Source organism: Anoplophora glabripennis, unplaced genomic scaffold (assembly GCF_000390285.2).
Source record: "Anoplophora glabripennis isolate ALB-LARVAE unplaced genomic scaffold, Agla_2.0 scaffold352, whole genome shotgun sequence".
Classification (NCBI taxonomy): domain Eukaryota; kingdom Metazoa; phylum Arthropoda; class Insecta; order Coleoptera; family Cerambycidae; genus Anoplophora; species Anoplophora glabripennis.
Window position 1 is genome coordinate 505,879 of NW_019417621.1, and position 22,883 is coordinate 528,761.

The following is a 22,883-nucleotide window of genomic DNA, read 5'->3' on the forward strand; positions in this document are numbered from 1 at the left end:
TTTAAAAAGCTCATATTTTCTTTACCGCGTGTTACCTTTCGAAACCATTCTACTACACTACATTTTATTTGTAGCAGTGCGCTTCAGAGGAAGCTGTATTTCCAAAAAAAAAAATAAAAATAAATATCGTACTCGACATTTATCGTTCAAATTATTTCCTATTTAAAAAAAAAATCATGCAAAACTAAACTTCGCCTTATTTTTTTAAAGTTTTTCTTGTTTCTGTTATAAGGTACATACCAATCATGATACCAATTTTATAATTTAATTATTATTATTATTATAATTTATTATTGTGGCAATGAAAAATTGCTCGATGGGTACTTTTTATTTAATAATAAATTTGATCTTTACATCCTTAACAAAGCCTCTTAGCGAATAATAAATACAATTAAATAACTCCTAACTAAAGAAACTAAACAGTTTCTATGTCGTCCTTGTTAAGTTGTTCTGCTATAAAAGAGGTTTCCTCGGATACTGTTGTCGCAACTGACATATTTAAATCTTTCGCTATCGCATTTTCGCTGGATGTCGAAGGTTCGGGTTCAATCACAGTTCTTGGTGTTTGTGGTCTTAAATAAAAGGAACAAAATCAATGGGAGACAAAAAAATAATTAATTATTCTTTCGATGTTTCAAATTGTCAAAAAGTATAAATTAATAAAAAATAGTAGTAAATGTATGTCACTGTCTTATATTTAATTTTGTACAAAGTTGTGCAATAATTATGTACTAAAGAATCAAAGAAGTCATTGACCTTAATATTACAAAATCTAATAGGATTCTCATTCAGTAACCCAAAAAAAGAACATGCTTGGAGGAGATTTTCAGAAAGCAGTTATAATATCGAAATTAATTACGGAAAACATCTATACAACATTCAAAATGAAAATATAAGGTATAAAAAATATTTCAAGTTTTATTATAATGATAATCAAAGGCCATAGTCGTATAAGTCATGATGAAAATAAATATTTGATATTTTCAGACATAGTCAATGTAAATCACCACTAAAACCGAGATATAGTGGGAGTCACTAAATTGGAATAAATTCAGTAATCAAAGACAAAATTGTTTAGAAAAAAATGCCGAGACACTTGGATTGGTATTATAAGCTGCAGGGTGTCCCAACCAGGAGATATGACATTAAGGATTTTTTTAATGGCAACCCTAGCTTTTTGTGTGCTTTTTTTTGGGGGTGTATAAAGTTATACATCACTACCAAATTTGAAATATTTATTCCAAATCGTTCTTACTTAAAGATTTTTTTTATAATTTCGTAACAAAAGCTGGGACGCGTGGTAATTTATTTGTTAATTCTTGGAACAGATGGGCCAACTCAGACAGTAAAATATTTCGCTCAACACGAATTATTGAAAAATTAAGAGTTTTCAAGTAGGTTCAGCGTCGCCACAAAGCCGTCCTTCGGGGAAGGCCTCATGAAATTTAGCAATGCTTTTGAACAAGTTCACTTAGACCGTCGGGGCGATGTGTTAAGCATCTGGTATCAAGGAAAAAATCGATATTTCTAATAACGCGCGAAATTAATTTGAAAGGACGTAGGAATTACAAGATATTTAAATAAGTTGTTAGGAAGCGATGAGGAAAAAAATAATAATAGATCAAATAGCTGGTTTTTAGGCGGATTTTCCAAGCTATAAGAATAGATTAAACGAGATTGACTAATCCATCCCGTATTGCTATACGGAGTCACAAGAGAAAGGTGTAGGGTTATTTGTAAGTTTAGTCTCAAAATTATCCATACAATCTCTGAAAAAAGGCAGTTTCTCCTTGGGTTCCACATTGAGCAGTGTACTTAGTTTTAGAGTCTCGGGTTAATTTAATAATGGATGAAGTCTATCCAAATTTTGCTATGGATCTAGCATTCCCTGAATTTCGGTATGCTGTCGAGTGTAAATTAATTAATTAATAATGTTGTTTGAGCCTGTTGTGTCATTATTTTGTTTGTTTGTTTGTTTGTTGTTTTTATTGTTATTAAAACCCTTCCTAGAAGGTTTTGGTGTTTCTTTTTGTTCTTCCAATTTCATTGTCACCTTGTACAGCCAGTCACTGGATTACATTCTACGTAAGTAATGGATGGTAAGTGCCTGAAATTCATTCTCTGAACGTACAACATTTCTAAGTTCCCACATATTAATTAAAGTGTAATTATAATTATAAACTCCCTTTCGAGAAGTAAATGGTAAATTCTTTTGCAATATCGTTATGATACTGGTCATAATGGTAGGTGGTTAAATAAAAAAATAACCCCTCAGGTTACAATTCCTGTAATTTTAAAAAATGTTAATTCCAATTTCAATTAACTACCGTTCATTCCAAAATACTAAACTGAAACAAATTAATTAACACACATTTAAAAAAATTACATAAATGGTACAATAATCTTCAACTTGCTGTATATTGGCAGTAACTATGAACAGATATATGAAATTTAGTGACATATAATTTTATACGGCCTTCAAAAAAAAAATACAAAAAACTATTGTTGCCATTTAAACCAATCATCGATAACATCATCTCCTGGTTCATACACACTGTATATTCTTTTTTATAAAAAAGTAGCTTAAAACTAGTCAATAAAGCATATAAATAGTGTAATTTATAATCCAATGAATACCATCCAGTTACACACACAAAATTAAAAGATAAAGAATACGAATAGATTCCATGGGGATCAAATAACCACTAAATGACCTGTAGAATATTGTATCCCGTATATTAAAAATATTTATATACAGTGTAGGAAAGTACCGATGGTCTATCAGAAGCTACGTGAGAGCGATAAAGTAAGCCATAGAAATCCATGTGATAGACAAGGATGGCTATAATGAAAGCGTCTAATAGTCAACGCCCATTTCGCCCTTCCACAAATAAGAAGTGAATCTTATTTGTGGAAGGGTGAAATGGGTGTTGACTATTAGACGCCTTCATTATAGCCATCCTTGTCTATCACATGGATTTCTATAGCTTACTTTATCGCTCTCACGTAACTTCTGATAGACCATCGGTATTTTCCTACACTGTATAATATAATAAATGTTTTAGGAAAGTTTGAAACTATTTTTATAACAGGTGTTCCGGAACATTTGACAATGTCTAAAAGTTTAATACAATTACTTCCATCATGACCAAACAAATTCAGTAGAGATTTCATTCAGACAGATAAAATATAACAGACTTCTGATTACCTTGGCAAAATAGTAATTTTCGGTGCCATATCTATAACCGAATTAGGTGCTTTTTTGATTAGTTCCAAAGGTATCTCTTCTGACCTCGGTCTTGGCATACGTGGAGACCCTTCCCTCGATCTAACTCTATTTGACGAGCTATCTCTCGAACGGTTGTCTTTTCTACCGTTTTCTTTTTTTAGGTTAGAAATACGATTTGGGCTCTCACCTTCACGGAGTCTTCGGGAATCGTCCGCTCTGTGCACGACCCCTGGCGAGCTTTCCCTCCTGGGAGCCGCAAAACCCGGTCCTCGGGACACGTTAAACAGAGGTCGGTTCTCTCTGGTGCCCCGACCTGCAGACCTCGGACCGTACAAGCCCTGACCGGCAAATGCCGGGCTGGGGGGTCCCGATTGGCCGGGGATTTCAAGTAGGCGGGCGATGTGCTGCATTTTCTTTTGACGAGCTTTTATCCTTCCCTAAAATAGGGTAAAATTATCATAATATCAATAATAAATAACTAAAAGTAAAACGAAAATCAATAAAAAATGGGCGTTACAGCCTTACTGAAAATAATGTATTTTTTAAACAATAAGCACTTCATGAGGCTATGATTTGAAATGAAATGACAAAGTCCAATATGTCCATAAATAAACTTCTTAGTAACTTCATTTTGGAATAATTGTTAATTATTTCTTTTAGTTTGATACACATTTGCAAATGTTGATAAATACGAATAATAACATCTTCATTATCAAATAGTATGAAATACACTGAATTTTTCAACTAGCATCAATGAAATACACTGAATTTCTCAACTAGCATCAGAGTCAAAAATCAATTGGATAAGATCAGGTGATCTAGGAGGCTAAGCACTTGGTCCTTCAGGTCTGATCCGTTCATTGGGAAAGTGATGTTTTAATATTTAATAAGGGCATTTTTCTTGGAACATTACTTTTGTACTTCATTTCAAACTACAAGTTAAGTTTTCCTTTTTTGTACATAAGAATTAAAAAAAATTAAGAAAATAATGTGGGAAAAATGTAGATTCATCGGAAAACTCTTTAAGAGAGCTGTTCAAAATAGTATAAAAACGATTACTATCCAATTCAAAAAATCTCTGATGATGTCACAGCTTCTACGTCATTCACACCTTATACAGTATGGCACACAAAAACCAGAACCGTCTAAATTTTGTCTGAGGCGCATGATTGTAGTGAGTTCTTTTTTAGATATATTATAGCCTTCTGGATGATTTGCTCAACAAATTTCAATGATCTAGTTGGCAATCTAAGGCCTACTGCAATTTTTTTAGATTTTTGAGAAAATCACTTTAGGAATTATTTAATTAAAAATCAGGCTATGTAGACTTATTCAGTATCAAGTAAAACCTCTATATCCAGAATTTCATCAACTTATAATGCAGAATAATGTTTAGAATTTCAAGTTTGTAAGTTTTTGTTTCAGTTTAAAAATCCTGAAAACATTTTAGAAATATCTGAAGTTAAAAAAATTGTTGCACTGGTAATTATAATTGGCAAATAATGAAGTCCATTGATGAGTCTACATCATGAAAATATCAGGTTCAGCCCAAAATTATGAAAATTATGTATATAGCGACCCTTCTATTTACCAGTCATAATCAGCGGGATCAATAAATGGCAAATTTTTCATCACTTCCAAAGCCTCCTAGATTTTTAAACAATAAATTGAAAATTTTAAGTGTGTATGGAAAAATTACTCTGCATTACAAATTAATACAATTTGAGATATAGGAGTTTTAATTAGTGCGAATTAAGGCTATGTAACCAAATTTTTAATAAAATAATCTCTAAATTAATTTTCTAAAAAATCACTACTAAAGAATATCACAGCAGGCAATGGACTGTCAATCATTGTAATTGCTTCAGTAAAAAAAAAAAGAGAGATGTCTTTGTTCTTAAAGGGCTATACTGTATATAAATAAAATTATAAAAAAAATTGGAAAATTAAAAAATTAACGTGTAGTACGTAGTGTATAGGTAGCTCTTTTCCCCAAAAAAAGCTACCTATTTCTATTTTGAATTTGTGCTTTACTCTACTGGTACACTTTATCTAGTACTTAATATAAAATATTTCATTACACATAAATGAAATTCTACTGGAAAGATAATTTATATTTAATAAGCAAATTTTGTATAATTAAATTAAAACTTACAGCAACCAATAATGTGAATACACTAAGTTACTTTTGCAAAGTAGCAACAGATTCCTTGGAATCGTTCTAAATGCTTTCCTTGAAACGGTAAAAATATATTTAACGATCTGTTAATTACCAGACAATGGTTCAAATACACATAACATGAATCATTTTACAAATATTTACCTAAAACACAGATCTTACCTTCGTCAGTCTCTGCTTTGCTGCCATACACCTAATATTATCGTCGAATATGAATTTTGCGTTAAGTAACGGTACTCTGTTAGTCGTTGCTCCGGATATCGGCCTGTGGATGGTAATATGCAAACATCGTGAATCGTCCTTATCCCCAGTCACTTCGATATCTTGCAGGAACCCTACTAATTTCGCCACACCCCAGCCTAGTCGTTTTGTGTCTGGTTCAACCAAAATAAGCTGAAGAATGTCGATCACCAAAAACCTTCTCATTTTTGTGCCGTCCTTCCAGAGAACGGTACAAGCGATCAAGTCCGAATTGTCTGCAAAAAGAAACATTTTCATGAGGGGTATTGTTTGGTTTAATTGCCACTGACTTCAACCAATCACTAGTAATTTTAGTGCAAATACTATCACTGTAGTAGAATTAAAGAATTGACGGATTTATTGCACAACCTACAAATAATGTATGAACTTAAAAATGCTTCTTACTCAATTATTTGTGTATTTTAAATTGTTAACAGATGAAAAATACACAAAATGATTGTATTTTTATTTAAGGGAATAACTAAAATGATTGGCCAAATTTTAACGACAAATAACTAAAAAAAAGTTTCTATAAACAGTGTCTAATGATGCTTCTTTTTTAAGAATAAAAAATATGGTTTATTTCACCAACAAAATTTTATTTATTCGTGGATGACTTGATATTTTTTTGCAATAAGGTATCTCAAAAATGGTACATCCTGGCAACATGTAGGAAGAACATAGATTTGTACAGCTTTTAGTGCCCGAACATACATAATAATGAATCTAATTTGAAATATTTTAGAAAAAAAAATGTACACAAGAAGTTCATTCTTAAAACTAAGCCACTGTATATAAAAATCCTTACAAGAGTAGTTTAGGTTTCTTGATTCTGTATAACTTTTATATAAACTATTTTTCTGTATTATGAGTAACAAGGGAGTTATTTTACTTTCTCACACTAATGGCCCACCCTGTATATTGTTATAAAAGACACTATGTAGATTCTGGATTATCTAAAAATATATTGGATATTCCGTTTGAATAAGTTAGCTACAGTATTTTAATATAAAGTACACTTCATAGTCAACAACATTTTAAAATATGATCCGTCATATGACCCGTTTGAAAATTAAATTTCTGTATATGGAATGGAATTTTGGAATGTTGAATAAGTTCTCGCTGTTTTTTTAGAGAAAGTTAATGCTTTACCTAAAAAATTAGTAAAAAACATGTCACTGAAAGTATTGTCCATCGATAGCCACTACTTTTTCCATCTTTCTGGCAGCATTTCAATTCCATGTCGAAAAAACTACATAATAATAGAAGTGCTGCTCAGCCAGGCCATGTTCCATCGATTGGAACAAGTGATAATCGGAAGGGGCAATGTCTGCTGAATATGGCGTGTGGAGTAGGACTTCCCATTTCCCGTTCCCAAGTAGGTTTCAAAATCACTTTGTTATGTCTTTAATCGTACAGCAGCCATTTTTCCTTCAATGTTCGGCTCAAACACATTAATTGTAGTCGATAGCGATCTCCCGTGATGGTTTCATTCAGTACGAGTAGCTCATAATAAACTACACCTAGTTGATCCTACCAAATGCAGAGTAGAAGCTAGCAGCCATGGATATTCAGTTTTGCCGAAGTTGTAGACAGATAGTTGGGCTTGCATAACGATTTTGTATGCTTAAGCTGTGGTTTCGGTGGTGCGTCAGGCTGCTGCGACTGGGTGTAACTGCTTGTCGCACGGGGTGAATGTTTACAGTGGGGCGTCTAGAAAAGCACGACTCACATCTTAGTTTATATCTGGTCGTTAATGTCTCATTCTTTTATAATTTTTTTTAATTAGGGAAAATGAAAGGAAGATCTTATATATCTGATTTTATTAGAAGATTATGTAGAATAGTTGTTAAAACTATCCTTATTTTAGAAGAGGTGTGACGCCGATGATATATACAAAAAAAGTAAGAAAGAAGGATATTTCAATCTCCTTATTAATGATCATTTGAAAGATGAAAGAAAACTTTGGTAATTTTTCCCATTAAACCCTAAACTGTTTAATTTTGTTTGGGGAATATTTCATAATTAAAAAGGGAGGAATATGTTTGAAGTTCTAATATTATTTCATCTTTATGTGCAGAAAAACGCACCATTTCTCCATTCCTATTGCAGATAGACTGGTCCCATAGGCAGTCGAGTCGTCGACGCTGCGATTCGATCGCCAGTGTTCGTGGCTGGAAAGCCTCACCGTTACCACGTACATCTAACATGCATGAAATCAATAATTCGCACCCAGTGGCAGTCACAAGTCACAGTTGCCAGACGCACCACCGATACCACACCTTTAGGATTATCAGAGCGCATCCATTATTCATTGCCAGTTACAATGTGATGTATTTCCTTTTCTGCCATTGACGCAGCTGTTCACACGTGCAGACGCTGGTCGACGTCTCTTGACTACAACTTGTACAGCATCCAATATCCTTGCCTTTGAATAAATCTTAATGCTTTGAAAGATTTTGAAACTGTTGTGTGATCTACTCATAATGATTTTGCAAATTAATTTATTGTCTTCATGAAGTAATGCCTCATCTTCAAACTGTTTCGGTGGTGCCAAAGTGTTCTTTATCTTCAACATTATTTTTTAAGCGTCTAAACTCTAAACCTATCTCTGCATGTTGTTTGCGGCAGAGCATGGTCGCCGTAAGTCGCAACAAGAGTTTTGTATGCTCTAACTGCAGATTTCTTTTGAATAAAGTAGTGCAGGAAAATTTCCTTCAATTTTTTTTAGGCATGAAATTTGTCATGTTTAGCACAATAAAAAAAGTAGTTTTCACTTCGATGAAATAACATACACTTAATTTCAAACTTGCTTATAATACCTACTTCTTTATTGGTGCGTTGTTCGTAAACTATAGTAGGATCATATTCGATGCAAAGTAATAAATCATTGCCTGTCAAGAGATCCAGTGTCATACGCTTTTAAGGGTTTTAGAAATTGAATAATTTCTTTATACTTTATGAAGGGACGAAGGGATCAGTTCACGTCTGGCACCCATGTTCTTACAAAAATTCCTTTATTCTCATAAACTATTTATTTTAAATGTAATTTATTATAAATCCAATTTGTTTTTTTAATTCCACATATGTACTACATTTGACCTCTGTACGTGCCACTGTTGTTTACTTGTTTTTTGGAGGCGCTCTCTGATTTACGAACAGGCTCGCCAGGTTAGTATTTGACGTATAACCGACCCCTTCGTACACTCGATGCACCTGAGCGACTACAGCTACTACCAGAACACAGTGCGTATGCAGTGGTGTTTCAGATTTTACATTTAATTTCATTTCAAATTTGAAATGATTCATCTTACACCTCCTAAAAATGATGACACAATTTTCCTTTATAAAAAGACTGACAACTTTTTGCTCTACTTTGCATCGAATATGATCCTACTATACAGGCTTGCAGTTCTGGTAACGCCATCTGTTGGAAAGCAGCGAGAATTTATTCAACGTTCCTATACTTAGAAATTAAACAGTTACGCAGTCTGTATTCTTTTCCCACAAAGAGCAAAACATTAATTAAAAAAACCAACACCACCAACAAAAAGCTATGCAAAACAATATGTATAAATAGTGTTTGATACCTCCACTCACCTGTTAAAACAGGTTGCTACATCTAAAGAAATTAAAAAAAGTTTAAATCATCTATCAAATTAATAGGTTTATTAAACCCATCACAGAGACATTGAGACTCAAATGCATAATAAAAGAAATCGACTCTTACAGTTACCATACTGGGTAATTTTATTACTCGACAATGTTTATAGCCGATAATGAAAAATATACCTAATTTTAATTGTATATGTAACATGGTTAAATTATTTTTAAATATTTCAGTTTCTTACTAATGTGATTGATTTCACACATAAATATCAAACTCTATTTATAAACCCCGTTAGTAAACTCATTACATAAAGTAATTAATTACTAATAATTATTCATGTAAGTTTTAAAAAGTGTTAATAAAACACCTTTTTTACCAAGTAATGAGGCTACCAGGCACCATTTCCCACCACCAAGCAGTAAAACAAAGCCAAAATAAAAACGGAACATATAATAAGCAACGTAACAAGTTAACAACGCCAGTGAATAAAATACTAGTGATTGTTTAAATCAAGTGGCTTTGACACACAACGAGATATACTCAGGTCCAAAGCCTGGTCGATCTGCACGCAGCTCTGAGGATTTGTGAGCGGTAACTGGTTCTCTACTTCACCGTTCAGTGTCAGCACCAGATTCCTTACGAGAAAAAATACTCGAATCGCCCTTCTCGCACGTTCTACCTGCAAAAGTCATTACGAACTCTATAACTTGACGTATTATTTGATAATTTATAATAACTAATTTTAAAATAAAAAAAAATGTTTAATATGAAAGGGGGTATACAGGGTGGTCTTTAAGTATGTTATGATAATAAAGGAGGCGGTTTTTTAGATTTTATCACAAAAAATTTGTATGAACATACACTGTGGCCTTTAAAAACCAGAACACTCCCCTAAATTTCTTTGGGGGCACTCGAGCAGCATCCATGGCCTGCCGACGGTATTTTCTGAGTGATTATTTAAAAATCACTTTTTGACAAAAACTATGCTGATGCTGTCAGATTTAAAAAAAAATCCAAAAAAAATTTACAGAAGATTATAGATTACCAACTGGATTATCGTAATAATTTAGCAAGTACATTTTAGAAGACCACTAAACAGGGTTACAACTTTTTAATTGGCCTATATAGGTAACTTTCTTATTTTAAGAATTACAGAAATGGTTAAATGGGCAAAAATGTGCAGAACTTTATGGCGATCACAGATCCATGTTTAAATTTAGAAAATTCCGAGTTAAAAAGTATTAAAAATAAGAAATATTAAATTAATTTATAGAAAATATTCAAATGTTTCACATGGCTACCAGTGGCGGCTCGTCAGGTAACGCAAGTGACGCACCGCTTCACCTAAAATTTCCGTTTGGTTGTGCAATTTAAAATTATTTTTAATTTTATATAATTTTTATAATTTAGGTATAATTCAATATTGAAAATGTATTGTGTTTGTTTGTTTAATAAGCAGAAATAAACATAATAGTTGTGCGGTGAACGCCTTCTAAAAAAACATTGCCTTCATGAGCCCGAACATTAACCTCGCACCGTACAAAGTTTAGTATACGCAAGTGACGCAGATCGAAACAGTCTGAATTCCGCTTCTCTTCGAAGCGTTGTTTACGGAGGTTGTCATGGCAACGACACGGCCAACATAGGAGAAAATTACGGCGTGGGGAAATGAGTGACGCAGATATTGAAACATCATTCAGCATTGTCATCAGTATCACAGCATTGCCCATCGCCTCCCTTTAAACAGTTTATAGGATACACGTCGCCCAGTGCACGATTATATCTGTTCTTAGTTAATATTTGTTTGTATAATAATTGTAGAAATGTTTTCTATGTATGATCCAGTATGTATTTTATTGGAAACGTAATTTTCCAGGAGGAAAATTGAAGACAAAAAGGATTTTTTTAAATTGCGAGAGACCTGTGCCTTATTCTCTCGATATTGAAAAAAGTCAAAAGACAATGTGTACGTTCGGAAGTTTCGGAATGAATAGTATTCGGAGTGTAAGTGGTTGTGTGGAAGTGTTTATTTAAAAAAATTTTTCTGTATGCCATGTTTAATTGTGGATGTAAAGTCGGGCGTGTGGAATAAGGGGTGATATAACAATTTTGGAAAAGTCACGCAAGGCTGTCGTAATAACAAAACTTCTTTGGAACATACAAGTATGGTGTGCGTTAATGTTCGCAGAAGTCCACAAGCCGAACTAATATTTCTATTTTTTATAAAATCTAAATGAAAATCCTTCTCACGAACGTCAGTTTTTCGAAAATATTGCAATTGCAACTAAAAATTTTCAGATTCATTTAAAGACGTTTGACCTTGAACATTTTCATCTGCGGTGCTTTTTTTTTTCTTTTTAGTCAATTAATGAATAATATGCTTCACCTCTTCTCAATGTCACGAGCCGCCACTGATGGCTACTTGACTTTTTTATTAAAATTATAATTATATTCAATATCTTGGTTATTCATTTATGAAAACCCCATAAATTATACATCGTTGTAAAGAGAATTTACTCTTTCTTCTAATGAGATAAAAATTCAATCTCAACATTTTTAGAGATACTGACACCAAAAATCGATTCCTCACATCATTTAATATCAGACTACACATTTTTGTCCAAAAATTTTGAAAAAAAAGTGATATGACTAAAAAATGAAATAGCATAAAATCGTTTTCTTCAAATATCTTCGGAACTACAGTGAAAATCGGTTATAATGACCTTAAGGGACTATTTGTTCAAAAGATCTCGTGCGTTTCATTTTCAATTAATTATTGTTTTCGAATAGACTTTAGGCTTTTTTTCACGACTTTTTTTTTATCTTTGTTGTTATATGGTAGTTTACATCTTTTCACTCATTCATACTACACATATGTACTACAACATACGACTTCACTTGTGAAAAAAGCCTTTTATTTTATTTCCATCCTTTCAAATTATTGAAATCGTAGTGTGACAGGCCACATTCTTTTGCTTGCTTGCATTAGTTTCTCCGTTTTTGACTCCCTATTTTATATGCGATTTTTCTTCTTTATTAACACTTTTCTCTTCGACATCGTGATAAAAATTGGTAATTCATACATATAATATAACTGTATGCGTAGATAAGTCGTAATTTGTCCCAAACATACTAACTGGTGTCAAAGCGTGGATGCCGGACGGGGCAGGCGGAAGAGCAGTGCATTGGTTTTATGGCTGTATATCACTATTGATCGTTCTAACCGATAGATTCTATGGTAAATGTATATAAAAACGAGTCACTAAATCTGAAATGTCGTAGTAAATGATATTTTTAATATGGTATTTCCACGGGATTTAATCGGGACTTCCAAATTCCGTCGTTATATCCAATATGTCGTACAAGGCAATGTCGTTATAACCAATTTTCACAGTATTCACAATTTTCTAAATTTAAAAACGAATCTGTGATCGCCATAAAATTCTGCACATTTTTGTAACTATTAAAATAAGAAAGTTACCTGTATAGGCCAATTAAAAAGCTGTAATCCTGTATGCAAAAGAAAAAATCATTCAAATTGTGCACATAAATAAACAGATATACACGGGTCCCATTTTAAATAACGCATTGCAATATCTTCTTAGGGAAGCACGAAAAGTTTCATTAGTCTAAGTCAACCTTCTCAGCTATTTGTGTGGACATAATATTTTACAAAAAATTCAACACCACATATCTACGAGTAGATATTTAAGAAATAAGTAGAAACCTTAAAATCCAAAGGATCATCCCATTTATTATCAGAATATATTTAAAGACCACCCTACATCCTTACCTCACCACAAGGTAGTCTTTTAGTAAAGTCAATTCCCGTCATGGGAGTTCCAGTAGGCGGCAACAAGATTGCACTGTCCATACACAGCCATTCTACGTTTAAAGAACCCTTTGACATATCACAGTATCTGTAAGTGGTATTAGCAGAATTTAATACTTTCTTTAGGTAAACTTACAAATAATTTTTCAAATATAAAAAAGTGTGCTAATAGATTTCGTGCAGTTTTGTTCTTTTTTAAATAATTGTTTGATATCTAAAAAATTGTTATAGGACAAATATCTACAGTAAATGAAAAATTGAAATATAATAATTTAAATAAAAAATACAGGGTGTTGCAATATTTCACCCACAAAAGTGTTCCATAATTCTCCGACTAAAAATAAGAAGAGTACATATACTCACTCATGTTCAAACATATCTAAAAATATCTCTTCGCTTTTATAAAAATTCCTTAGCAACGCCGTACTTTGAGTCTTGGCAGTTTCTATTGTCGACCTATGAGATTCTAGTAGGATATTCTTCCCGTCGCACATAATTAGCTGCACGAAAAGTTTAAGGGCCAGCTCCAGTGTCACCAGTCTCACTCTACATGATGGTTGACAGGACAGTATTATGATATTTAGAATCTTTTCTATCAAAAATGTATTGTACGTGTATCGGACGTCTTTCGACGATGACATTGATTTTGATATGAACGACTTCTTTGGCCTGAGTACTTGCTCTGTAATATCTGAGGTAACACCTAAAAACAAAATATTTTTTCAATAAAAGTACTGAATTGTACATAGAAAAATATTCAATACAGTATACAGTGCGTGCCAGAAGTAACGCAAAAAATTCATATTTTATTTTGTGTTGTGTTTTCTTAAAAACATTAAAAGATGTCAATAATTAGTAAATAGGAATTGTCGCCTTGTCACGTTGCTTAAATCTTTTTTGCGCTACGTTTCATAAACCTATGAACAATGCCTAGCCGCTGTGATCGGGTGAACCTACCCTAATCCATTTTTTTTTTATTCAAATAATTCCGTACACTTACCTGGATTATTTGCCATCGCATACAATAAACTAAGAGCAAATAAGGCCGCATAATCATTCTCAGAACAGTCTAAAGCAGTATAAACCGTCTCGAGGAATGGATGATCTATCGAAGCTGCCCCTTCGGTCGGAGTAGTGGCCAGCCTTTGTTTCTCTTCGTCTGTGATATTCATATTCGGTTGTTCATCCAAGATATTCTCTTTAGAACTGCTACTGTCCCTTGAACTAACGTCACTGAGAGCTTGAGTGCTTGCTTCATCTTCCAAACTTTTTCCTTCCTTCTCTTTCTCGTAATACTCCAGCAGTTTATCAACGCCTTTCTCGAAGACCGACCTGTCAGTCTTCAAAATAATCCAAGATAGAGTTTGGATTAAAGGCGAGTGAGACAATATTAAAAACACTTGTGATAATAAAAACAAGGCAACAACACAGGAAACTTTGCCGGTGGAAAAGTCATGGACTTTGGGACTGTTATTTTCAGACCCCCTAGGGGTCACGGAAATCCTGCTAAGGCTTTGGGTAGCAGAGTCAATGGTAGACGACTGCCTTTGTGTCGAAGTTAAAGAATATATGTACAAAGGTATGAGCAATTTGTGTAGCAGGTGATCAGTCAGAACGTGGTTTAGATCAGTGATGTTTAAACAGAGGATGTCGTTGATGTAGTGCAAATGGTCCAAGTGTTCTGCAACTAGATCAGCCAGGCGATTTTGAGATTGGTGACTGAAAAAAACGACAAATTTAAATTGTATACAATGTGTTATAAAAAGTAGGTTAAACTGTTAACAAGAGATTCTTTGGCTGTTAATAACAGGACTTTCATCATGTCAAACAAAAGATTTGTATTAACAATTTTGCGTTTTAAAATATATTTAGTTGAAATTTTGCATCAATTTTAATCCCATACCAGCATTTTTTGTGAAATTTAGTTTAAAAAAAAATTATAAATGAGGATTGTAGCACCTCTCCAACATTTTTTAGTGCACACTTATGGTTCAAATATATAATTTTTTAGATCATTTCTGTAAAATTTCGACGTTCGGTTGCGAGAAATTGCAATTTCTTTGGATGTGATAGAAACTTTTTTGTTTGCCATGTATTGGCTTTGGAAAGGGATTTGGTTCTCTAAATTTAATTTTAGATATTGTGAATTTAAAATTTATATTTAAAGCTAGCTACATTCGAATAATGGAACTTTAATGATAGAATTAAATGTGCCAGAAAGTTTGTGGTTTTAGTTTAGTTTTGACAATTGCCAAATTGAAGCTATATATACAGTGTGTACAGATTTGATCCGGAACATCAGTGTAGAATTTTACAGGGTGGGACGATTTTAATGTCAATTTTTTTCAGAGTAGGGAGTTCATAGACATACGTATGGGGCGTATTGCTAAGGAGATAATGTTATCATGTGGCTTGCTATGATTTTTTAAATAATGATATGTTTTTGGAAAATCGTACTAGGGATTTTTTTATTAGAAATTTGACAACACTGCATTATTCAGTACCATTTAAAATAGAAATATCCAAAATTTCATTAATTTATTTTATTGCGCTTTTTTATAGAGCCTCAAATTCCCAAAAACTGAAAATTCTTATTTTAGTTTGAAAATATAGAGACCTTTTAGAAATGAGTAAAAACAATAAAATACAATTTGACAATATTATTTGTTTTTCACAGCAACCTTGATGAAGCAAGAAAAAATAAATTTATTTCCGAGTTATAAAAATTATGTTAGATAATTACCTAATTTTAAAATGTAATGGTACTCGTATTGTTTTTTCTTTCAGTTTTTGGGACTTTGAGGCTCTATAAAAAAAAACATGCAATGACATAAATTAATGAAATTTTGGGTAATTGGATTTTAAATACCCCCAATACTGTACTGCCTCAGCCCGAACCAGATTCAGACGTTTTGTCTCGAAAAATTAATCTTCAGTGTATTCGTTCCAAAATCTAAATTTTTTATTTAAATTCCTTTGTTTATTGAATTATCGTACACTGTAAGTATTGTTACACCCTGTCAAATCCATCTAGTTACTTAAACTATTACCACCATGCATTAAAATAAAACATTATTAGAGTTTTATCCCCGTGCCCATAGTTATTTCTAGGCCTCTCGAGTGCTCAAAATTCAAACAAATTGTGATCTATTTTTTTTTCAGGATTTTCATACAAATACATCTGATATGCTCTCTCACAGTTGCGGTTACAGATATAATAAATTCTGATAATATTACGCTGATCTTCATTTTCAATCTTTGCCAAAACAAAAATGTTTTTGAACATTTACTGAAATTTTTTAAAGAATAATATTCAGTTGACGTTTTGGTTGTTCATATGCATCTCTAAGAATTAATTTGTCATAATAAAATTAAAATTGAAATGTTTTAATTTTGACGCAACAACTTATTGAGTTATGTATGACCAAGTGATGGTAATAGTTAATAATAATAAATGTTTTATTGTAACGCGTGGTGGTAATAAATAGTTTCAATAACTAGATGGATTTCACAGGGAGTAACGACACTTACAGAATACGATAATTCAATAAACAAAGAAATCTAAATAAAATATTTAGATAAATTTGAAACGAATACACTGAAGATGAATTTTTCGAGACAAAACGTCTGAATCTGGTTCGGGCTGAGGCAGTACAGTAATGGGGATCATGAAGGCTTGCAAAAAATTTAATAAAATTGCTAGGGTAGTATTTAAAAAAAATGAAATTGATGATGGTCCTGGAGAGATGAAATGTTACATATAAAAATTGATTATGCCATTCGATAGAGGGCAAAAAGTGGCCATGAGAAAGTGTTCTTCTTTTTTCAATATCACCTCAAATAAGGCTGAAATGAAACAAAAACGGATTTCCAAAATTTCGTTTTTTTTTTTCAAAATATGTATTTCGAAAACTAATCATGTTAGATAAGGAACATGGTACACCTAACATTGAAAAAGACAGAGAATAAAGTAAAAGTAAACAATAGATGCACGGAAGAGTTCGAAGTTAAAAACGGCGTCTGACAAGGGGATCCATTAGCAGCAGTGTTATTTAGTTTAGTGCTAGAAAAAGTCATAAGAGATGCAGGATTAATAGATCAGGCCTTATTTACTATAAAAGACATCAGTGTTTGGCAATTGCGGATGATCCTGTAGTGTTAGCAAGAAATAAAGCAGAATTGAAAGAGGTAATAAGGAGAATAGATGAGCAGTCAGTTAAAAGGGGACTATATATTAATGAGACAAAAACTAAGTACATGGAATGATCGGAAGAAGAATATCAAAAATACAAGTTTCTGAAAGTAAATACAAACAGAGGGAAAACATACAGATTTGAGGAAGTTGAACATTTCACATATTTAGGCACCTTATTTAGAAGAAGACCGAAAATAGAGGAAGAAATCGAAGCCAGAATAATGTTAGGAAACAAAAGTGTAGCGGGGTTGCAGAGAATACTGAGAAACAAAAACGTTTCTAGACAAACAAAGATAAGGCTGTACAAGACAGTGATAAGACCAGTNAACAGGGCTGAAATGAAGCAAAATCGGATTTCAAAAATTTCGTTTTTTTTTCAAATATTTCGAAAACAATCATATCAGCCTTGATTTTTTAGAGGCACAATATTGGCCCCTTGATTATGCAACTTTTCACCCATTTAAGCTACTTCGTACCTCTTACCGTTTCCGAGATCCCTGAAGTGAGAAGCAAATTTGTAACAGTCTGTATATCGCACATGATGGAATTACTAATGTTATGTATAAAAGCAAGATATTTTCAATTAAACAATTAATTTTATCAACAAGATTTCGGAATCAATGGGATTTTTATTGTCATTAATTTTAAATATTTTTATCAATGGATTTTTTTTGAAGAAAATTATTTGATTTGATTAGACATTTTTGCAATTTGGCTTTTTACCAACGAGAAATTAAATATTTTTCTAAATAATATTAATACTAAGGAACCAACAATTAAATTTACATTGGAAGTAGAAAACCATAATACATTAACCTTTCTAGATATTTTAATTAAAAAATAGCTATACTTTAGGAAACCAACTCACAATAACAGATATCTAAATTTTAATTCGAACAATCATATTTATATAAGGAACAGTGTAAATAAATGTTTGTACGATGGAGCCAAATTTATTTCTTCAAAAGATTAAATTTTTAATAATGAATTTTAAAAAATTATTTAAAAAAATATATTTTATTAGTAAAAAATAAAAAAATGTATTAAACAAACAATGAATAGTTTTTGAGAATATTGAAAGTAAAACAAATTTTGTTAGACAACAAAAGGAAATTACATCCACAATAAAAATTGCATACGAGTATTTCTGTATTATTGAAAAAATTAAGGATGGGTAACAAGGACTTTTTTGTCAAATACGCTCACAAATAATGTTCAAGATTCAAAAAATTGCATTTATAGCATACCTTGTGAATGCAATAAACATGATGTTGGAGAGACCTCTTGACCTGTAAAAATTAGAATAAACAAGAACAAAGGTTACATTAAAAAAAGGGAATTTGAGAAATCATATAATTCAATGGTGCTCGACCAAAATGTTTGGGGAAGGAAAATAATAGTTAAAAGAAAATTAAAAGCAACCGCGATTATTTTCGTGAATGGTGACAGATGTGTTTCAAATTACTCTTTGCATTTATATTCTATATATTTTAAATACTAAAAAAAATACCCAATAAGAAAAAAAAAACGAAAATTATGCCACAAATCACTGCAGGCAATAAGATGCAATATCTCGTAAAACAAATCTCTAGTGAAAAAAATAAAAAAAAAAACAAACTAAAAGAAACAATGCTTGCTAAATAACATCATACACTGCAATAAAATGTCAATATGAAGTACAACTGTCCTTTTCTTTACTTACTGCAATTTTTTAAACAAAATTACACAAAAAATGTTATGACAAAGGAAAAAGTCTATACAAAATAAGATGCAATATCTCGTAAAACAAGTCTCTAGTGAAAAAAAAAAAAGAAACAATGCTTGCTAAATAACATCATACGCAGTGCAATAACGTGTCAATATGAAGTACAACTGTCCTTTTCTTTTTTTGCTGCAAATTTTTTAAACAAAATTACACAAAAAATGTTATGACAAAGGAAAATGTCTATTCAAAATTTCAGTAAAAAATGAATGTTGTTAATAATTTTATTTTGAAATTGTAGATTTGTCAACCTGAATTTTGAAAAAGAGGTAATTTTTTTATATATATTTTCATGTCAAATTATGATGCTAAATTGACAGTGTCAACAAAGGCCAACAGTAGCAGTCTATCCTAGGTTTAATCTTACTGAAATGCTAATGCAAACATCTCACTCTCGACGAATCTTAAGCTGAAATGTCTAGAGACCATAGTGTACATTGTCTTCACGGGAGCTAGTAAAATAATTATGTGTAAACTTCCACAAACTACACTTAAAATACTTGTGTTTATTTTCTTTGGATAAAATGATTAAAAACTAAAAAAGGACAAAATACAAATTAAAAATTTCATGCATATCTTGTGAAAATTATGACTTAAATAATGTCAAATGATATTTTACAAAGTTAAAATACACTAAGTCATACCAAGATATGTAGACTATTTACTGTGTAGGAAGTAGTAATGGGAGAACTCGATTGAATAATCGAGAACTACGCGATTCTTAAAAGTACTCGCTGTTCTCGGATACTTGCTGAAAGAACTTGAATACTTTTAGTTGTCGATAATTATCAGGCTACCTAGCAGATATCATGTGAAATGCGAGTTCTCGAGTGCGGAAAATATTTGAATACCTTTAGTTCTCGGTACTTATCAAACAGCATTCACTTGAAGAAACGGATGACTTGTTTCAAATGTTGGTTGGAATTTAAATTCAGTCCAATATTTCTCGCACTAGAAAACTCAAGTCGCATGATATTTGCTAGGTACCCTGACAATTGTAGAGAACTAAAAGTACTCGAGTACTTTCAGCAAGTAGGTACTTTTAAGAATCGGGTAGTGTTTGATTTCGCATTTGAGTTCTCCTGTCACTAGTAGACATTATGTTTTATTACGGTTAACTCTTTCTAGCACTTACTCAGCATCATTTCTTACACAAGTGTCTAACTCTTGGATATGTTTGCCTATAAACCAGACAATATTAGAGAAATATGGTGCGGCTGTTCTATCTCTAATAAAAGCTAACATGCTAGCATCTTCCACTTTATAAACATTTAAAGTCAATGTCCTAACAGCTATCCTAACCATAGATTCTGGATGGTTAAAAAACTTTATAGCTTCTGTGTATAATGGAAAGTCATTTGTATGCTGAAAAGATAGAAGATAAAACACCAGAATTAGAAATTTATTTTATGTAACTTACTTCGTTATAAAAGAAATGTATCGTATGAGCATTTAACTTTAAACTGAGAGTTTTAAGGAATGAAATGTAGTAAGCCATCACCTCTTCATCAGAAAAATCGAATTTGTGTACTATTATGGAATTTACGTGATTATTGGACAGTAAATAATCTGGAAATTTAAAACATATAAAATTTGTCTGGTTCTGGACCTATGTATAACTTACATAAAGAAGTTTCATTTCTAATGTTTTCAAATAATATATTGAGGGTTTGTAATAACTGCACACAGACGAAACTAGATCCACCACTTCTTTGTCTCATAATTCGAAGAAAAAAAGATAACATGTTCTTCTCAAGGAAAAAGCTAAAAAATTATTATTAAAAATGTATACAATAGAAACATTTGGACGATAAGTAATACAGCAAATTAAAAATTTTTTTGGGATATTTTATTAATTTTTAACACTTATTGTTTTCAAATATGGCATTTCTATTTAAAAAAATATACTCTATTATATATTAAAATGTAAATGTAGTTCCTTTTGTTAATGTAGACATGTTTAAATATATCTAATAAACTATAAATAAAGTTAACAAAATTAATATGTATAAAATAAACTTTTTTCCATCAATGATGATAGTCTTACACAATTATGTACATATACAAGAGCCGTGTATTATTAAATACATTGTTTACAAAGTTGTCTGACTATGGAATTATTAAAATATATCAGAAATTCAATAACATTTTAACGACTCAAATGGTTTTAATCTCTTTTGTTCTGACTAATAAGAGTAATTAATATTAATAATATAAAAACCATATAAAAGCACAATTATTTTTATTTTTGATAACACGAGAAAAGTAGTGTACAACTAGAGCATAGACTTTTATAAGAACTATGAACTGGTGCAATATGAGAAGTACGAAACTTTAATACTAAATTGATAAAAATGATAGATTAGGAACAATTTTTATAAAAAATTGAATGTCTAATGGAACCATTGATGGTTTTTTAGGACATTTATTTTAAAAATTGTGTATTTTGTTAAGCATCTTCATGTTTTGGAAATTAACTGTGATCAGCACATTTCTGCAATGCACCCATATATTTGATTAACGAAACCACTTTAAAGGTGTCATTGTTATTACTTAACTTACTCAAAAACAGAAGAATCATTCTGATCTCCCCAAATCAATATTTCCGCTATTGACCTCAATGATTCGACCAATAGTCCTCGATTATGTTCAGAAACTGTCTGATTTCTAGAAAGAACATTGTACAGGTACTTTAAATGTTCTAAGGAATGTAAATTTTTTGGACGACCCCAACCACCAGCAAACCAACTCCTACTTCTGAACATTTTTTGCATTAATTATTTTCTTTGTCAGGGCAATATAAACATTTTGTTGAAAATTACTATTCGGTTTGTGTATCTATGATACTTTACTGACTTTATGGGACTGAGATTTTGTACTTTATTTTCACTCTTTATTGCGTTTATTTATTACACCCATAACAGTATAATATTTGATGGTCACATTTAAACGTCAAAACATTTGTCAAGCTGTCAAGATCGAGATGTCAAGAACAAAATTATTCCTTCTATTCTTAGAGCATAAGGTACATGGTGGAAAACCCTTATGGCAACGGTGTAGACGAGTGATAGAGAGAGACATAGAAAGTTTTGGAACTATCTTTCTCTCTTGCATAGGTAGGTAATTGGCTAATGCAACTCCCTCTGCTCTCTAGAATCTAGAATAGGTTATGATTGCTCAGTACGATTAGAGAGAGAGAGACCGTATCCAAACTATCGCCTATTCTCTCTACGGCATCTACACTTTTTAACATGCCGTGCTTTCTCCATGTAGTATATGCTGTAAAGTCCATTTCACCATCAAGGTTTTTTTCAAAAACCTTGTTCCTTGTTTCATGTCCGTTTTTGTGTATTTTAATCTATGACGTCTATTTGAACTGCTTTAGTACGGAGATTATAGAAGGACCGCGCATACAAATTCTGTTTCCGTTTTATGACCCAAATTAATGTTTAAGAAGTCGCCGTTGTAGCGCTGATGCACTAGATGAAGATCTAGTATAGCGCGCGCCATTATTCTATGGCTAGAAATTGGCCTCAATGATTTGGGATCGAGGGGGATTATCCCTCTTTATCCTGCCTCATCTCGTGTAGGCCTGGACAGCCTTCGTAGGTGGGCCCCATCCGTCGTCTACCCCGACCGCAAATGCGGCCGGTGTAGGCGCTTTGTGGGACCTCCTTTTGTCCTGGCTGGGCCCCGCCGGCTAGGGCCCTTTCTTCTGGCGCTCTTCTTGCTTCGCCGGCTCGTCTGTGTAAACCCCGGGGGTAGTGTCATGTTTATGTGTGGTATGGTTGGGTAGGGTAGTGCGGCTATGCAGCCTGGGATGCGCTTTGCTAAGG

The 22,883-nt window shown here is 32.3% G+C and overlaps 1 protein-coding gene across 4 annotated transcripts; it reads right to left on the reverse strand.

Annotated features, from left to right (window-relative positions):
• Positions 1-313: 313 nt before the first annotated feature.
• Positions 314-22,021, reverse strand: LOC108910075 (protein CLEC16A homolog). 4 transcript variants are annotated; one of them, XM_018714575.1, is made up of 11 exons: positions 21,610-22,021; positions 20,672-20,811; positions 20,468-20,616; positions 20,183-20,412; positions 14,091-14,809; positions 13,454-13,793; positions 13,052-13,178; positions 9,799-9,937; positions 5,571-5,884; positions 3,209-3,666; positions 314-572 (listed from the first exon to the last, which is right to left on the reverse strand). In XM_018714575.1, exons 1-11 carry the CDS (start codon positions 21,819-21,821, stop codon positions 416-418), a joined length of 2,985 nt encoding a protein of 994 aa, XP_018570091.1. In that variant the 5' UTR covers positions 21,822-22,021; the 3' UTR covers positions 314-415. The 4 variants fall into 4 exon arrangements, with proteins under 4 accessions (XP_018570091.1, XP_018570090.1, XP_018570089.1 ...); XM_018714574.1 differs by having other exon boundaries at positions 9,790-9,937; XM_018714573.1 differs by having other exon boundaries at positions 9,787-9,937.
• Positions 22,022-22,883: the final 862 nt, after the last annotated feature.

Coding starts and splice junctions, on each gene's coding strand:
- LOC108910075 (XM_018714573.1), bottom strand. CDS start 21,821: ATGCAAAAAATGTTCAGAAGTAGGAGTTGGTTTGCTGGTGGTTGGGGT. Junction 20,812..21,609: donor AATGATTCTTCTGTTTTTGA/GTAAGTTAAGTA, acceptor ATAATTTTTTAG/CTTTTTCCTTGAGAAGAACA. Junction 9,938..13,051: donor AAAGACTACCTTGTGGTGAG/GTAAGGATGTAG, acceptor TGACTTTTGCAG/GTAGAACGTGCGAGAAGGGC.